The sequence below is a fragment of the Strongylocentrotus purpuratus genome, unplaced genomic scaffold, assembly GCF_000002235.5.
Source record: "Strongylocentrotus purpuratus isolate Spur 01 unplaced genomic scaffold, Spur_5.0 spur5_scaffold_12, whole genome shotgun sequence".
NCBI lineage: Eukaryota > Metazoa > Echinodermata > Echinoidea > Camarodonta > Strongylocentrotidae > Strongylocentrotus > Strongylocentrotus purpuratus.
The window spans coordinates 4,524,323-4,542,484 of record NW_022145597.1 but is presented as its reverse complement, the minus strand read 5'-3'; the positions used below and the strand labels follow the sequence as shown (position 1 = coordinate 4,542,484).

Below are 18,162 nucleotides of genomic sequence, written 5' to 3'. Positions count from 1 at the left end.
AAAATCGAGCATATGACAGTGCGGCATGTCACTAATTGAAATACAGCCCATGTTATGCATATAACTGTTTCATGAAACAATACAAAAGTTCAAAAATGCCATAACTCAATCATTTTTACGTCCAATGTAGATAATTATGATTTTTTTATTTGACTCAACTCATATTTAGTTCGGACATAATACAAAACTATCTCCTATGTCCTGCTCAAAGTGTTTTATTAATGACAATTGAAGGTTTTTATTGATACAATTGTACCTTCATATTCATAAAAAGCATATCATAATCATCATGTCAAAAGTAAAAGAACAAGAATAGAAAGAAGAATCACAAAAACTACTTTTACAAAACATTCAGACTTACTGACAAGTGTGCACTGCCATTTCTTAAACATTTCATTAGAATATCAACAGCTGGATAGAAAAAGGTGACATAGGCGTTGTGAGGGATATTACATTAAGAAAGCAACTGAGAAAAAAGAAAGATGAATGAAATAGTTGATGATCTACATAGACGTAGATTTTGTTTTAGCTTTTATTGCTTTGCGAACTCTGTCCCTCACTTGGAGAAATGATCGGTTAGAGAGGCAACGTGCTACTTTTTTTATTTTGTTTAACTATGTCCCTCACCACGCCTATGTGAGGCATGTCACCCCTTTCTATCCAGCTCTGGAAATGCTTCTTGACTGCCTCCTTCTCTTCCTGGGTGAACTTTACCCTCGCCGTTTGATCGCTGGTACTTGAGAACTATCATGGAGAAAGAGAGGAGAGGGGGATGAAAGACATCAAGAAATGAATTGTGAAACAATTTGACCCATAATATCAGAGTTGCACATTTAGAAAATAACACCAATAAGCAAGTATTTCAGAAAATTCAGCAAATTATTGTATAGATGTCTAACACTATTCCATCACAGTTTTAAAATGACATTGATGAAATTCTGAACAAGTCTAACATTACCCGTCAAAGAAAGGAGCTAAAAGGGCTGCAATTGCCATTTAAATGCGTTACATACCAGAGATGATGATCCAGCTGACACACTAACGGATGGGGTGTCTGATAGCGGCGTGACTGGGTGCTCCTTATGTTGGGGATGTTTGTTGCACTTCACCCTCACTGGTGGATCGCTGGTACTTGGCAACTATCATGGAGAAAGAGAGGGGAGGGGGATGAAAGACATCAAGAAATGAATTGTGAAACAACTTGACCCATAATAACAGAGTTGCACATTTAAAAAATAACACCAATAAGCAAGTATTTCAGACAATTCAGCAAATTATTGTATAGATGTCTAACACTATTCCATCACAGTTTTAAAATGAAATTGATGAAATTTTGAACAAGTCTGACATTACCCGTCAAAGAAAGGAGCTAAAAGGGCTGCAATTGCCATTTAAATGCGTTACATACCAGGGATGATGATCCAGCTGACACACTAACGGATGATGTGTCTGGTAGTAGCGGGATTGGATGCTCATTATGTTGGGGTAGTTTTTTGCACTTCACCCTCAGTTTTTTGGTGCTGGTGGTCGAGCACTATTATGGAGAAAGAGAAGGGGGGGGGGGTGAAAGAAATAAAGAAAAGAATTGTGAATTGCACATTTAAAAAAAAGCATTAATAAGCAAATATTTCAAACAATTCAGCAAATTATTGTATAGATGTCTAACCCTATTCCATCACAATTTTGAAATGTCATTAATGAATCTTTAACCAAGTCTGAAAATACCGTCAAGGAAAGCAACTAAAAGGTCTGCAATTGTCATTTAAATGTGTTTCATAGAAAAGAATAGAATTTATTGACTCATTCGACCCCCTTCTGGGGTATGAGAGTACAACACATGTAGATGTCATGATAATGATACATAATAAAGAATACAAACATAGCTTAATAATACAAAGAATACAGAATACAACAAAACAACAACATAAAAGTATAACGATAAATAGGAATGATCTAAACCTAGCCTATGCTAAACATAAATACAATATTATACAATATGGCAAGCATACCAGGGATGAAGATCCTGTGGACCCACAAACTGATGGTGGGCGTGGCAGTTGCAGGACTGGGTGCTCCTTATTTCTTGTAGCAGAGCGTAGTTTTCTGCCTGACTGCATCTGTAATGCGAAAATGAGGCAAAGAAACCCTGCTATTAAAAGGTATGTCATTTTGTGTTTATAATCTATTTAACCTTATTTGAATTAACATGTGGATGTTGACAGGTATCAAAGATAATATCAAATGAGAGATATGGAAGCGGAAGTTTGGACAGCAAATAAATTGCAATATAGAGACATGTATCAAATGTATTCAGAGTTACTTATTTTTCATGCTGAATTAATTTTGACGGGAAACGATAACAATTGTTGGGGGAAGGAGAAAGCTAATTATTTCGACTGATTTAATTGTACGATTGCGACTCTAGTCCACTGCAGCAGGCAAAGGGTTGGCAATATAGTCAAGAAAATATGATAATTGCATAACATAGCATTTACCATCTTAGATGGAGCAGGGAGTTTCAATGGACTGGATGGAGGAGCAGCTGGGAATTCCAAGGGACTGGATGGACGAGCAGCTGGACGTTCCAAGAGACTGGCAGCTGGACGTTCCAAGGGACTGGATGGAGGAGCAGCTGGGAGTTCCAAGGGATTGGATGGAGGAGCAGCTGGTAGTTCCAAGGGACTGGATGGAGCAGCTGAAGTAGAAGGAGACTGACAAAAAGAGACAGCTGCGTTTATTTCATTTCCCCCTCATAACCTTGAAATACAGTGTATTTATCTACAAGTAAGATAGTACATGAAAGATGTTATTAGGTATACTAGACATGAATTTTAATGATATATAAAACAAGAAGTGCTAATCAGATTCATGATAATATTTAATCATGAGTATTTACCATGCTGGACATCCACTTCCGAATCCCAGTATTTGTGACTGCCCTCTGATCAAGGTATTTACATGTCTGTTTGATGGAGTATGTTATGGAGGACGAGGAGACTTGGGGGGATTTCGTCGTGAAAAAGACATGTTTCGTACCCTGTTCATAGCCGGGGCATCTGGGCCTGATGTGCCTAATATATATGGAAAACCTTTCATACTGCTCCTTATTGAGACACACCCTCGCTGCCCCGTACTTCATAACGGTCTTGTGGTTTAGGACCTGCAGAGTAAGAGACATGGATACGTTAACCTGAAATGACAACTGAAATATTAGATAACAAATAAATGATATATATTTCTATTCCAATTGTGCCAGGAATGACAAAGTAATGATTATTTTTAAATATACAATCTAACACAACAGTGCCCGTTTTATTCTGCCTTCTCATTTGTGATTTCTGCATTCACGAAGAGCAACTTGTTTTCAAGCTTTAATTCCCTTTGAAGGGATTAAATGTCAAATTCTACAGAAAAACAAATACCTGAAGTTAATATGACATACCTTAATGACGTGCTGATTTGTTTGCTCTTCATATATGGCTTTCAGGGCCCATTCTACCTCCATGTTGATAAACTCAGACGGTCTAGCGCCGTTGTCAAGCGCCATCCTAAGTAAAAAATAACCTCGGATGGCCTGGGCCAACGACGCTGTAATGCGCGCTTGGGATAAAAATAAAGGATGGAACTTGTTGAGGTACAACCCCTCTAAGGCAGCACTTAGAGATTGGGCCTCTTTGTTGGTGAGTTGGTCGTCTGTGAAGTGATGAGATGAAAAACAAAGGGTATGAAATTATATTTTCTTTATGCAACTTGGAAGTAAAATTATACTAATAGTATAATCGACTATGTTCTCAAAGGGTATATATTATACTCAATAATTGTAATTATTGTGATTTTTCTTCTTTTTCTTTGGGGGGGATGCCTCTTCTATATTATTGTTAAATTTAAGGGTGGGGAATTTCATTTAGCCCCTGTTTACGTTCTACCATTACTGTTACAGCATATAAACTCCAAAATGGGCCAGTTCGATATATGAATTCTTACGGTATCCACGCTCTGTCAGTTCAACCTGCCTCACTTTCCCTTCCTTCGCTAGTGAGGCAGCAATCTTCCTCCAGTCTTTAGTTTTCTGCTGGAGGGTTGGGATGCCAAGGAAGTCGGAAAAGGCGTGCTTTAACTTTCCCGTGGCCAAAAAATCAAAAAAATCCAGCTACACTGTGGCAATAACTTGCCACAGTCCCCTCAGCCTTCTTCTGCTTCTTCTGTTCAGCCACCCACATGCTTGAGGCCTCCTCAACGTTGAGAAGGCCATCCAAGGACCCATTGCAAAGGGAAGAAGCTATTACCCTCTGCACCTGGGCCACATGCTGGCTTGCATTTCCCTCAGACTTGAACTTTCCCAGCCTCGACATGAGGTGGACTTTATAATGGTGAAGCATTGTTCCTGTGATTTGGGAATGAATAATAGAAATATGTATTATCTTCATAACAACATCAGGCAAATTCTACTCCAAGTATTCATGACTTCTAACGATGTTGCAGTCCATAGCATAGCAAATATAATAAAAGGAATGCTCATACTTACGAGCCTTTTCATTTGCCCTATAGGTATCTGGCGTGTAGTCTCTATCGCTCTCTTCTTCCTCCTCGATCTCCTCGTCTTCCTCCATCTCCTCGTCTTCCTCCTCCTCCATATCATCATCTTCCTCCTCCTCCATCTCTTCCTCGCCCACCCAAGGTTGTTCCGAAACCTCAACTGAACTCTCCATCTCGTCCTCTTGTTCTTTAGCCTTCTCTTCTCCCCTCTCCATCTTCACCACGACCTCCACATCCTGGTCTTCTACCTCATCTTCTAATGATACAACAAGGTCAAACGAGCATGGTTTATGTTATGTTATTAATACATACAATATGGCTAACAAAGCATTAGCTGAACCTTCTATTTTTGGTCAACTGCTCTAAAGAGAGATCATGGCCAAAACAATCCTCCCCCAAAACCTGCAATTTGAAATATCATGATGTTAGTTTGTGTATTATAAGTCACAACCCACAACCCCACTTTTCCATGGGAAGGAGAGGTGAGGTTCATTACAAAAAAAAAATCTTAAATCACATATAATTCTGGGATTTTTTTTTCATTGAATTTTCTAGCAAAGGTACTGACTGGATGTATGGATGTAAGACAACATTGAATTTGGAAATTGCACAAAGAGAATTTTTGAGAGAAGATATGCAATGACATTTTCTTTTACAAGAAATGCCCGACTCACATAGTCCTCTAAAGATAATGCTATTGATTTGGTTTAAATTGTCACGACTGCCCACAATTGATTTGACCAACATCAGGTATAAATGTAAAGTTTAGATTGTTACTCACCAAACATTCCATTTGGAATTTCAATTCCATACTTTTTATCTCGGATCATTCTGGATGTTACTATAGATAGGAACAAAAAAGAAAACTTGAATTTAGGATCACACCCTTACCACTCAGTATCAATAACTCTTTGAACTGCAGTATCAGTCGAAACCGTTAAATAAATGTGTCTTGAACATTGATTTCAGAAGAACAGATCTAGGAGGTTAGAGTTAGATATATTCATCAAGACTGTTCTAGAATTTCAAAATAAAAATTGCTGATTCGGGCTTTATCTGTTGAACATACATGTTTAATTAAAGTTAATGTCCTAAAGAAAAGGTTCAACTTACTCTTCTTGCTTTTGCCATGAACTTCAACAATGTGCTTGTGCAGGTTAACAACCTTGGCATTGCAATGGGGGAAAAAACACCTAACCTTGTCTACATCGTCACCATCGTTTCTGCCTCTACCCTGACCGTCTTGATGAAATAATGCAGTGGAAAGTGCGTTAGCCTTTTCATTGTCAATGCGATGGATATTCATCAGATGCCTCGGCAACTGCTGGGTCCTTATCCCACAACCTTCTTAGGGACAAACCCTTACACGTCTTGGGCCTCTAACTTTTTTTGGTGCCGTCTTGACTGTATCAGCTTTATGAATGAACAAGACAGTATAAACTTTGAAAAGCAGTGTAATTCAAGATGTTTTCTTTTTTCATTCTTGAGGTACATTTGAAAATATTTCATTGATAGGTGTTTCTGGTAATAAATCTCAACTGAACTTGTGGAGAGCTACAAAATATGTCAATGTCGGGGGCAAAAATCACTTCTGATATATCTAAGTTGCTACTTATAGCATTTGTTTCAATAAAGATTCTTATAGGCATGCCGAGTAAATATACAAATTCGTTTTTTGGGAATCCAGATAAAATGTGGGCTGTTGGTGAAAGATTATAAAGAGGGAGGTCTATTAGGCAAGCTTAAAAACTTAAATGGCAGACACACACACATCCACATGTATCCACATGTTATATGCCACCAAACACACATAAAATACATGATTATAATTCGAAAAAATGAATAAAAGTAAAGTACTTACTTTAAGAATCAGCAATTCCTTGTAAAATTCGACTAAAGCAGCTTTCTATCTTTACTATAACAGGGACAGACTTCTGAGTTGAAATGAGTTTTTTACAGCACAGATTTTGGTATTTAACCTTTTTTTCTGAATGGGAAAAACCACTAGAACAAGGGCCACTGTTGTATCATCCATCAACAGCTGCCATCATAAAAAAGGAATATTTAAAATATCTCAAATTGCACTAGGATGACATAGGGCATATAAATAGCTGACCAGGGCAAAAATCAGGGCAAAAAATGAAACAGATAAAGTAATGTTACATACCGTGTGAGTCAAAAAAAAAGTTTACACCTAGAAAATTGCTAATTATTTTAAAAATCATCAACAGTAAATTATCATACATCTTATCAAAGAGTGTTTTATCCCAAATCATTTGGTATCATTTTTGTGTGGTATGTATAATGATTTACTGTTCATAGATGATTTTTAATATAATTAGCAATTTTGTAGGTTTAAACTTTTTTTGGACTCACACTCTATATAAAAAGAAAGAATAAACATGAAGTACATACCATAAAATATACAAATCAAAACACAAATATCAGTGTTATCCATGCTAACATTTGTGAACAGAGTTAAGATATAGAGATGGGGGGACGGGCGTCACAAAGTAATGTAGTTCATTAATAACAACTTAATGGAATAACTCATTACTAGGTGTCCGAGAAAGCAATATCCATCAATTTGGATCACTTGACAAACAGGTCTATACCGTGTGTAGCACATAACCAACCAATCGGACTGACTGCACTTCAATAAATAGCGACAATTTCAAGCATGATGCGATACCGTTCACAAAAGGCGGTTCAACCTGAAATTTAATCAGAATTATAAACAATCATAAATAATATGTCGATTTTCAACTGTGTTTACAAATAATCTTGCATCAAATGAGTTGTATGATTAATGCACGTTTACTGAAATTAAATATTATACTGTTCCAAAATGAAATATCAATGCCCACTAAATATTATGTTCTATTTCCTTATAGCAGATGAATAAAAACCTTTAAGATACCCTAATATGGCTGCTTCAATTTCCTTTGTTCATTAATATACTTGTGTGCATTATAAAACAATAACCCTAAATTCCTCTTTATACACATGTCTACAGTTACCAGAATTTATGTTCATTCTGTCACTTTATACAACTGCCTTTAATATAAATTATATTAAAATAACACAACACGGTCTGTACAACAGACTATCCCCATAACGGTACACTAGTTACACTACACACATGTACCGTACTATTTAACCGCACGTCTAATGCTTCATACAAAGTTACTGTACGCATAAATTACTTTCATAACAAATTTTATACATCAAATTATCTGAAAAATATGAACGTTTTAAAGCCAACACCCAACTCAAACTGACGGCTAATTATTAATTATCAACATCATATGTTCAAATTATACTCACAACATTGGGCTTGTCTGGAAATACTAAATATTGATCGCAATCAGAAGGATGACTTTTCCCAAAATTGAGAATCATTTGCAGCTAAATTGTTACGCCCCCACTCGGCAGACCAAAAATTCAACCAAAAAACCATCGCTTCTGACGTCATACTCCGATCGTCAACTGAAATAAAAAATGTCCTTACAAAACAGAGATTAGTATCTTACACCGTGGTCACTTAGGTTATTGTTACAAAGAAATTAAAAGCCTTGTTCTATACTGGATCCAGAACAACAATTCTAAATTGTCCTCTTATGTCTCTAAACAAGTGCCTTATACTCAATTAGTTTATCTTTGAGTTCTCTGCCAATTCTGAGGAGATGTCCTCTGGCCTCTTTACTTTCAACATTTGTATCTGTATCAGAAACGTGCACGTTGAATGCTATAGAACCAAATAATATTGTACTGGCACCATGAAAGCTCTTGTGCTAAAAACAGCTTCGCGGGATTCGAACCCACCCAAGTACAAAACAAAAAGATTTTACAGCATACATGTAGCTATTCAAGTTCAGTAATCATATTACTTTGTGTCATATGTATGAAACATAAGAGGAGATGATAGAAGGACAATAACGAATAATGAGAGGAGAGATAGAAGGGACACAAGGAATAAGATAAGAGAAGATGATCAAAGTTAAAGGGGTCAAATAGCTCGCTATGAGAATTAGCACTAAGAGTATATTAGCATGCTGTGTGGTTACAAAATATTACATTTTGAGAGTAAAACAGTGTACAAAACCGGTTTCTATGAGAGTATACATGTACATATGTTATACTGCATACAGGGGCGTCGCCAAAGGGGGGGGGGGGGTGCGACACCCCCCACCTGTCAGGATTTTGTCGGTAAAATTGCGCTGCCGTCGGGAAAAAGAGAAAGGGGGGAGGGAAAAAAAGAGGGAAAAAAAGAGAGGGAAAAAAAACAGAGAGGGAAAAAAGAGAGGGAAAGGGAAAGAAAAGAAAAAAAGAAAAGGAAAAGAAAAGAAAGAAAGGAAAAGAAAGGAAAGAAAGGAAAAGAAAGGAAAGAAAAGAGAAGAAAGAAAGAGAAAAAAAGAAAAAGAGGGAGGAGAGGAAAGAAAGGAAAAGAAAGAAAAGAAAGAAAAGGAAAAAGAAGAAAAAACAGTGAAAGGGAAGAAAAAAAAACAGGGGATGAAAGAGAGGAGAGAGAGGGAAGATAAGAGTCTGAGAGAGGAGAAGTGGGAGTAAAAGAGAGAAGGGGTTGTTGGGTGGAGTCGTCTCGTCGAGGGAGCAAGAAAGACACGGGTAAATATGTTGCTGTGTCGGGTCAGCTGTGTCGGTATTCTTGCTCGATCCTCGTGTACTATATCAATGCAGAAGTTTGAAGTCGGTGAGATGTATATTGTCGGTCGGCCGACAAGTTTTTTTCCCTACGAACTGTGACTTCTAACCGCTGTGACCATTTCGAGAGTGGCTACAACTACAATACTTGTATTTTCTCGAAGTTTCACTTTCCTATAAGTTCAGCTAAAGAAATCAGAGGTTTAAAATTTTCGGGGAAACTAAATTCAAACAAGGTTTAAGAGTCAACAACGGTACGACGAATCGTCTTCCTTTCTTTATACTGTGATGAAAGGCCAAAAATTCCGCGCTTCGCGCGAAAGGTGAAACTTCAATTAGACGATCCGAGAACGGTACAACGAATCGTCTTCTATCTCTAATAATTTAAGGAAACGTCAAAACTTCCGCTCTTCGCGCGAAAGTGGGAAACTGAATTCAGACAAATAGGGCTTATTAAAAGTCGAAAACGGTACAACGAATCGTGTTCTTTCTCTTGTAATTTGAGGAAACTTAAAATCTTTCGCGCTTCGCGCGAAAGGGGGAAACTGAATTCAGATGAATAGGGCTTAATAAGATTAGAAAACGGTAAGAGGAATCGTCTTTCTATCTCTATATTGTGATGAAACGCCAAAAATTCCGCGCTTCGCGCGGAAGGGGAAAACTTCATTTAGACGAGTCGAGAACGGTACAACGAATCGTCTTCTTTCTCTAATAATTTAAGGAAACGTCAAAGCGAGAGGGAGAAACTGAATTCAGACAAAATTAATAGGGCTTATTTAGAGTCTAAAACGGTACAACGTATCGTGTTTTTTCTCTAATAATTTGAGGAAACGTCAAAGTTTTCGCGCTTTGCGCGAGAGGGGGAAACTGAATTGAGATGAATAGGGCTTATTTAGAGTCAAAAACGGTACAACGAACCGTGTTCTTTCTCTAATAATTGAGAAAACGATAAAGCTTTCGCGCTTCGCGCGAGAGGGGGGAAACTGATTTCAGATGAATAGGGCTTAATAAGAGTCGAAAACGGTACGATGAATCGTCTTCCTTTCTCTATATTGTGATGAAACGCCAAAAAGGGGAAAACTTCATTTAGACAAGTCGAGAACGGTACAACGAATCGTCTTCTTTCTCTAATAATTTAAGGAATCGTCAAAGCTTCCGCGCTTCGCGCGAGAGGGGTAAACTGAATTCAGACAAAATTAATAGGGCTTATTTAGAGTCGAAAACGGTGCAACGAATCGTGTTCTTTCTCAAATGATATGAGGAAACGTCAACGCTTTCGCGCTTCGCGCAAGAGGGAGAAACTGAATTCAGATGAATAGGCCTTATTAAGAGTCGAAAACGGTGCAACGAATCGTGTTCTTTCTCTAATGATATGAGGAAACGTCAACGCTTTCGCGCTTCGCGCAAGAGGGGGAAACTGAATTCAGATGCATAGGCCTTATTAAGAGTCGAAAACGGTATGACGAATCGTCATCTTTCTCTAATAATTTAATGCAACGTTTAAAATTTCGCGCTTCGCGCGGGAGGGGGAAGCTTCATTCAGATAAGGATTAAGAGTCGAGAACAGTACACCGAATCGTCTGCTTTTTCTCAAAATTTAATGAAACGTCAAAGCTTCCGCGCTTTGCACGAGAGGGGGGGGGGGGAACTGAATTCAGAAAAGGATAAACAGTCGAGAACGGTAGAGCAAATCGTCTTCTTTTTTATAATAATTCAATGAAACGCCAAAGCTTTCGCGCGGGAGGGGGGGGGGAAACTTCATTCAGCCAAGGATATCATTAGAAAATGGTACAATTAATCGTCTTCTTTTCCTAATAATTTAAGGAAACGTCTAAGCTTCCGCGCTTCGCGCGGGAGGCCCATCACCCACATCCCCTTAATGAACGCGCTTTTAAGTTATTCTCTTGCTCACTACCGCCCCTCCCTAAAATAAGATCCTAGCTCCGCGCCTGCCTTAAAATATATAGCTATGATGCTGACTAAATTGAAGAAATAATTCGTATATTTATGTCGTCGAGGAAAATGACCATTTTGCGCATAGGCAAGTACAAGAGATAGTCCATAGGAAAAACTATTTAGCCTTCGGCCCCAGGTTTATAGGGTTGAATTTTTCGATATTGGACATTTAATTTTGTCGGTAATTGGTGGCTAGTTTTGTCGGTAATCGTAAGCCTCTACACCCCCCACTGAAAAAGGTCTAGCGACGCCCCTGACTGCATACAGCATCTCCTAAGTATAGTGGCCTTGCAGGCCTGTTGCCATGACCACCGGTCATGGAATGTGGGTTGAATTAAAGGGGCCATAGCTCGCTATGAGAATTAGCACCAACAGTATATTAGCATGCTGTGTGGCTACAAAATATTACATTTTGAGAGTAAAACACTCTGCTTAGAATTGTATGTAGGGAAAATACCAGAAGAGCAAATGATAGAAGGAATAAATAAGAGAAGATGATAGAAGGCAAACAAGGAATAATAGAGGAAAGATAATAGAAGGGAAACAAAGAATGGAAAAAAAAAGAATAAGATAAGAGGAGATGAAGGAAGGCAAACAAGGAAGGGCTTTCATCGAAAGGGAGCGGTGCGGTGCGGCGCGGTGTGGTGTGCTCAACGCACCCATTCGATAAAAGAGGGGGGGGGGGGGCTTTTCTCGAAAGGGTGCGTTGAGAGCGGAGTACCGTTTTAACACACCCTTTCGATAAAAGCGGGGGGGGGGGGGCTTTTCTCGAAAGGGTGCGTCGACTAGTCTTTCGCATCAGTCGTTTAAAATGAGGATCTGGGACAGAAGGTAATAGTTGCCAATTTAAGTATATCGAAAATGTATTAAATAAAATGGAATGGTTGTTGTTGTTGTTGTTTTAGTTTCAAGGGCGTGTGTCATTCAATTATGAATATTTACGCCGTCTTGATTACAGAGTGGTCTCTTTCGTTATTACTATGTTGGTGGGGGAGACAGAGAGAAGGAAAAAAAGGGAAAGGGAAAGGGAAGATAAAAGGAAAGAAAGAAGAATAAGAAGAAATGAGGGAAACGGGGGGGGGCGAAGGGCTCTTATCCCCCCCCCCCCGCCAAAACAATAAATAAGAGAGAGAGAAGGGAAAGGGAAAGAAAGAAGAGGAATAAGAAGGAAAGAGGGAAACGGGGGAAGGGCGAAGGGCTCTTGCCTCCTCCCCCCCCCCCCCGCCAAAAAAATAAATAAGAGAGAGAGAGAAGGAAAAAAGGGAAAGGGAAAGGGAAGATAAAAGGAAAGAAAGAAGAATAAGAAGAAATGAGGGAAACGGGGGGGGGGCGAAGGGCTCTTATCCCCCCGCCAACAAAATAAATAAGAGAGAGAGAAGGGAAAGGGAAAGAAAGAAGAGGAATAAGAAGGAAAGAGGGAAACGGGGGCAAAGGGCTCTTGCCTCCTTTTTTTTTTCTTTTTTTTCCTTTCTTTCCTATTCTCCCTCTTTTTCGTTTTTCTCTTTCTTTCTTTTTCTTTTTCCTTTCCCTCTCTTTTTTCCCCTTCCCCTTTTCACTTTTTTCCCGACGGCAGCGCAATTTTACCGACAATATCCTGACAGGTGGGGGGGGGGGGGTGTGTCGCACACCCACACCCCCCTTTGGAGACGCCCCTACCTACGCCACTGTTGGCGACCACAAGGCTATCAATACAAATTAAGACATATTAATGAAGATTCTTTTTTAATGTTGCAGAGAGATAAGTATTTTCTCTATGAACTTGTTTAATGGAAGGATAATAAATAATATTAAAAACATGAATACTATAGCGGTATAATGATGAGACAAATGATTTAAGTCATACTTTTTTCAATGTGATTGGAGTAGACTTGAGGGTGGGGGGGGGGGTCCCCCTTAGATCTCGGCCGTTTCACAGCCGATCGCCGCGAAAATGTGCATGCATGTCAAGTGAAGTGTATAAAAAACTATGGTAATTTCAATTTTTTGAAAAATTCACTCATTTGCATATTTATGGTAATTTATGCAAACAAGGTCAGAGAATTCACATTTTTACCCATAAATCATATATAATTCATATTCAAGCGTTCTTTTTCACTACATATATTCGTTAGAATAATAATACGACAACAAAGTTGGAAGAGCCAGTTTATCCCCATGTTATCTCTTGTTTTGATAATTTGTATTTATGTATTATATTGTTTTTGTTGTTTTATTTCATTTCTAACCACAATTTAACTATTTTGACCCCAAAACAAACACATTAACTTGAAAACAAGACCAAATAACCAATGTTTTCTCTTTTTTTTAAAAGAATAAATGGTATTTCCATATGTTTGGTCCATAAATCACAAAAATGAGCGATTTTAGGGCTGACATGCAAAAACAAAAGGTCACGTGATTCCGCAACTATACGTCAAATTTTCAACAAAAAAATGTTTCAAAAGATGCGTAAGACTCGAAAAAAAAGTCATAAAAGAAAAACTTTATATCTGCCGCGATTCCGGAGTAGTCGTGAAATTACTAGAGAGCACTAATCTTTTTTGGGGGCCCTCGAAAATTTGAAAAATCGTACCCCCCCCCCTTGAACGCCAGGGAGGGGGGGGGGCCTATCTCCAAAAAAACGGTAAAATTAACGTGTTTTTTCACAGGGCAGAGCCCTCAGAAGCTCAGGGGTATTAAACATCAAAATTAATGTCAGATGAGCATAATTTATACCTTATTTGTGACAGTGGCAGGGCACAATTTGGTGTTGGGTCCAGGGGGCAGAGCCCCCAGAAGCTCAGGAGTTTTGTACATTAAATTATTACTATTTTATACCTTATTTGTGACACAGGGGTCACGAATTGGCGTGGGGTCAAGGGGGTGGAGCCCCCGGAAGTTCAGGGGTTTTGGGCAATAAATAACGGTCAGGTGAGCATATTTTTATATCTATTTGTGACACTGGCAGGACACAAATTGGTGTTGGATCCAAGGGGCGGAGCCCCAAGAAGGTGAGGGGTTTTATACATCAAATTATCGTCAGATGAGCATATTTTTATATCTATTTGTGACACTGGCAGGACACAAATTCTTCTACCTCTCCTTTCTTTCCTTTTATCTTCTCTTTCCCTTTCGCTTTCAAATCTCTCTCTCTCTCTCTCACTCTTATTTATTTTTTGGCGGGGGGGGGGGGGGAGGGCAAGAGCCCTTCGCCCCCGTTTCCCTCTTTTCTTCTTATTCTTTTTCCTCTTCTTTCTTTTCTTTTAGATTTTTTTTCCCTCTCCCTTCTCTCTCTTATATATTTTTTTTGGCGGGAGGGGGGGGGGTAGTTAAGAGCCTTTCGCCCTTCCCCCGTTTCCCTCTTTCCTTCTTCCTCTTCTTTCTTTCCTTTTATATTTTCTTTCCCTTTCCCTTTCCCTTCTCTCTCTCTCTCTCTCTCTTATTTATTTTTTGTCGGGGGGAGGCAAGAGCCCTTCGCCCCCCCCCCGTTTCCCTCTTTTCTTCTTATTCTTCTTTCTTTCCTTTTATCTTCCCTTTCCCTGTCCCTTTTCCTTCTCTCTGTCTCCCCCATCAACATAGTAATAACGAAAGAGACTACTCTGTAATCAAGACCATTCCATTTTATTTATTACATTCTCGATATACTTAAATTGGCAACTATTACCTCCTGTCCCAGATCCTCATTTTAAACGACTGATGCGAAAGAGTAGTCGACGCACCCTTTCGAGAAAAGCCCCCCGCTTTTATCGAAAGGGTGTGTTAAAACGGTACTCCGCTCTCAACGCACCCTTTCGAGAAAAGCCCCCCTCTTTTATCGAATGGGTGCGTTGAGCACACCACACCGCGCCGCACGGCTTTCATCGAAAGGGTGCGGTGCGGAGCCTTAGAATTTGACATTTTCACAGGATAGCTTAAATCCTACGAGAAAAAGGACAGTGCTAAATTAATAGCGCAAGTTTCAAGCTGAGGTGAATATATTTGTGAACAAATTTTGAGGTCTTGAATAAGTGAATCCAGCCGTCAGAAAATATGCCTACAACAGGCGAACATGAGACAGCCGCTCAGCAGCAGTCCGATGGCAATGTCGAGCAGAACGGGACGGGTGACCAGCCGCCTACGCAGCTAGCGACGGGTAGCACTCAGCAGAGAGTGTCAGCACCGCCTCCCGTGAGCGGGATACGACCACCACCCCAATTGACTATAAATCGCGGAGTGATTGAGGGGTGAAAAACATGGCGTCAGATGTGGACGAACTACAGCGTGGTAGCACATCTGGATCGGTGTACCAGACGGCATTGTTTTTGCATACAATCGGCCCGTTGGGACTAGAAATATACAACAGTTTTGTTTTCGCTAATGCCAATGGAGAAACTAACAACCTGGATGAGATAATAGAGGCATTTGAACGGTACGCTGTCGGTGAGAAGAATGAAACCTACGAGAGATATCTCTTCAATTAACGGCAACAAGAACCAGGTGAGAGTTTTGAGTCATTTCTTGCCAATCTCAGATCTCTCGCCAAATCATGTAACTTTTGTCAATGCATGCTAGACAGCCTCCTCAGGGACAAGATAGTGCTGGGCACCAATGATGCGCAGACGAGGAAGCGGCTACTACAAGAAAGGAAACTGACACTCGGTGGCTGCATCGACATCTGTAAGAGCGCAGAGACAGCTGAATCGCACCTCAAAGCTTTCAGTGAGGCCGGTAGCAGCAGATCAGCTGCTCATATCCATAAGATTCGGCCGAGCTTTAAGAAAGGAAAGCAGAGCGGTGGACCAAAAAGAGATAACAGCAAGCACAGCACTGGTAAAACAGCAAAATCTCAATGCAAGTACTGTGGCAGGGAGCACCCGAGGGACAAAAACAAATGTCCAGCCTACGGACAAACCTGCAAGGCATGTGGAAAGCAAAACCACTTCGCCAATGTGTGCATGCTGAGCAAACGAATGCACCAAGTAAATGATCCAGCCGACAGTGACTCGAGCACCGAGTACATAGACAATGTCACAATCACCATCAACACCGTAAAACCTAGGGATGAGGTGTATGCCAGGATGATGATCAATGAAAAAGCAGTAGACTTCCAGGTGGATAGCGGGGCTAGTGCCAACATCCTGCCATTGAGACACCTGGAAGGGGCTGACTATGTCCTGAAACCTAGCAAGAAAAAGCTCATGATGTGGAACGAAATCACAATGGCCATCGAAGGCGTCAGCAGGGTCAAGATGCTAAACCCCAAGACGAAGCAGAAATATTCGGTGGAATTCAGAGTGGTGGACAAGGACTTCACACCGTTGTTGGGAAGCACAGTCAGCCAGCATTTGAAGCTCATCACGGTCAATAATGAGAACTTCATAAGAGTTCACGCAGCTTCCAGCCAGAAAGACAAGGCATGCAAGCCTGAAGAACGCTATGCAAAAGTCTTTGATGGAGAGCTGGGAGAGATGCCTGGAGAGGCCAACCTGCAAGTGGATAAAGAGGTGCAGCCCACCATCTTACCTCCAAGGAGACTACCCCATGCAATCAAACAAAAGGTGAAAGCAGAGTTGGATCGCATGGTTGACCGTGAAGTGATCGCGAAGGTGACAAAACCGACGAGTTGGGTCAGCCAACTAGTGGTGGCTGAGAAAAAGAATGGTGACCTTAGGATATGCATTGATCCACGACCACTGAACAAGGCACTCAAACGTGAACACTACCCTCTACCTATAGTTGGGGATATCTTGCCAGATCTCAACCAAGCAAAGATCTTCAGCAAGCTGGATATGAGTTCTGCATTCTGGCAAGTGAAACTTGATGAGCCCTCAAGCCACCTGACGACATTCAACACGCCCTTTGCCCGCTACCGATGGCGCCGTTTACCATTCGGTACGAGTGCCTCATCAGAAATCTTCCAGCAAAGATTACATCAAGCACTTGAAGGACTGCCAGGGGTGATTTGTGTAGCAGACGATATCTTGTGTATGGGAAAGGGACAACGATGGAAGAAGCGATCATCGACCACGACTCGAAGCTTGAGCAATTGTTCCAGCGATGTGTTGAACAACACATCAAGCTTAACAAGGAGAAGTCCGTGTTCAGAGCAACTGAGATTCCTTTCCTAGGACATGTCGTCACAAGTGCAGGACTACAGCCTGATCCAAAGAAGGTTGCTGATGTCCTCAAAATGCCAAATCCCTCTGACATACAAGGCGTGCAGAGGTAAGTGGGATTTGTGAACTACCTAAGCAGATTCTTGCCCAGTCTGTCCGATACGCTAGAACCCATCAGACAGCTGACACGCCCAGACATAGCATGGGAATGGTCTACAGAGCAAGCCAACGCAATGTCAAAGATCAAAAGAATGGTTTCAGAAGCACCACTCTTGGCCTACTACAACCCTAAGGAAGAGCTAACCATCCAATGCGACGCAAGCAACAAGGGTTTGGGAGCAGCACTTCTGCAGAATGGACGCCCCATAGCGTATGCCAGTAGATCCTTGACCGACACAGAATCGCGGTACGCCTCAATTGAGAAGGAAATGCTAGCTGTAGTGTTTTCAATGGAGCGTTTTCATCAATACACGTTTGGTCGATTTACTAGCGTTGTGAGCGACCACAACAAGCCACTTGAAATGATCATAAAGAAGCCGCTAGTGAAGGCTCCGAAACGCCTTCAGGGGATGCTCCTCCGTCTTCAAGAATATCATTTTGATATCAGCTATCAACAAGGAAAGCTCATGTATCTTGCAGATACCTTGTCGCGGGCAGTTGGTAGTGATCCAAGCGAAGTGAATTTCTTTGAAGAAGTGAATATGGTAGCACATTAACCTATCCGAGATGAGCGCCTTCAGCAAATTCGTGAACAGACCGCTGCAGATCAAGTACTTCAGAAGCTCAAGAGCGTCATCGTCAGCGGGTGGCCGAATGACCGGCACACTCTGCCTGAGCAGCTAACACCATATTTCGGTTACAGAGATGAACTAGCAGTTCATTATGGTCTAATCTTCAAAGGAGAGCGTGTGATAATTCCAATAAGCCTTCGCAG

The 18,162-nt window shown here is 40.6% G+C and overlaps 2 protein-coding genes across 4 annotated transcripts; both read right to left on the bottom strand.

Moving 5' to 3' along the window:
- Window positions 1–545: 545 nt before the first annotated feature.
- On the bottom strand, window positions 546–3,571 carry LOC100889168 (mucin-7). Of its 3 annotated transcripts, XM_030981638.1 has the most exons (7): window positions 3,443–3,571; window positions 2,897–3,160; window positions 2,496–2,711; window positions 2,010–2,117; window positions 1,409–1,534; window positions 1,014–1,139; window positions 546–744 (listed from the first exon to the last, which is right to left on the bottom strand). In XM_030981638.1, exons 1-7 carry the CDS (start codon window positions 3,545–3,547, stop codon window positions 577–579), a joined length of 1,113 nt encoding a protein of 370 aa, XP_030837498.1. In that variant the 5' UTR covers window positions 3,548–3,571; the 3' UTR covers window positions 546–576. The 3 variants fall into 3 exon arrangements, with proteins under 3 accessions (XP_030837498.1, XP_030837499.1, XP_030837500.1); XM_030981639.1 differs by lacking the exon at window positions 1,014–1,139; XM_030981640.1 differs by lacking the exon at window positions 2,496–2,711.
- On the bottom strand, window positions 3,549–5,944 carry LOC100893770 (glutamic acid-rich protein). Its single transcript, XM_030982543.1, has 5 exons — window positions 5,650–5,944; window positions 5,318–5,377; window positions 4,526–4,792; window positions 3,600–3,693; window positions 3,549–3,564 (listed from the first exon to the last, which is right to left on the bottom strand). Exons 1-5 carry the CDS (start codon window positions 5,840–5,842, stop codon window positions 3,549–3,551), a joined length of 630 nt encoding a protein of 209 aa, XP_030838403.1. The 5' UTR covers window positions 5,843–5,944.
- Window positions 5,945–18,162: the final 12,218 nt, after the last annotated feature.

Excerpts from the sequence above, each read along its gene's own strand:
- LOC100889168 (XM_030981638.1), bottom strand. The coding sequence starts at position 3,547 with ATGGCGCTTGACAACGGCGCTAGACCGTCTGAGTTTATCAACATGGAG. Across the intron at positions 3,161-3,442 it reads CAAATCAGCACGTCATTAAG|GTCCTAAACCACAAGACCGT; the intron begins GTATGTCATATT and ends CTTACTCTGCAG. Across the intron at positions 1,535-2,009 it reads CCACAGGATCTTCATCCCTG|TGCTCGACCACCAGCACCAA; the intron begins GTATGCTTGCCA and ends TCTCCATAATAG.
- LOC100893770 (XM_030982543.1), bottom strand. The coding sequence starts at position 5,842 with ATGAATATCCATCGCATTGACAATGAAAAGGCTAACGCACTTTCCACT. Across the intron at positions 5,378-5,649 it reads TCATGGCAAAAGCAAGAAGA|TAACATCCAGAATGATCCGA; the intron begins GTAAGTTGAACC and ends TCCTATCTATAG. Across the intron at positions 4,793-5,317 it reads AATTCCAAATGGAATGTTTG|AAGATGAGGTAGAAGACCAG; the intron begins GTGAGTAACAAT and ends TTGTATCATTAG.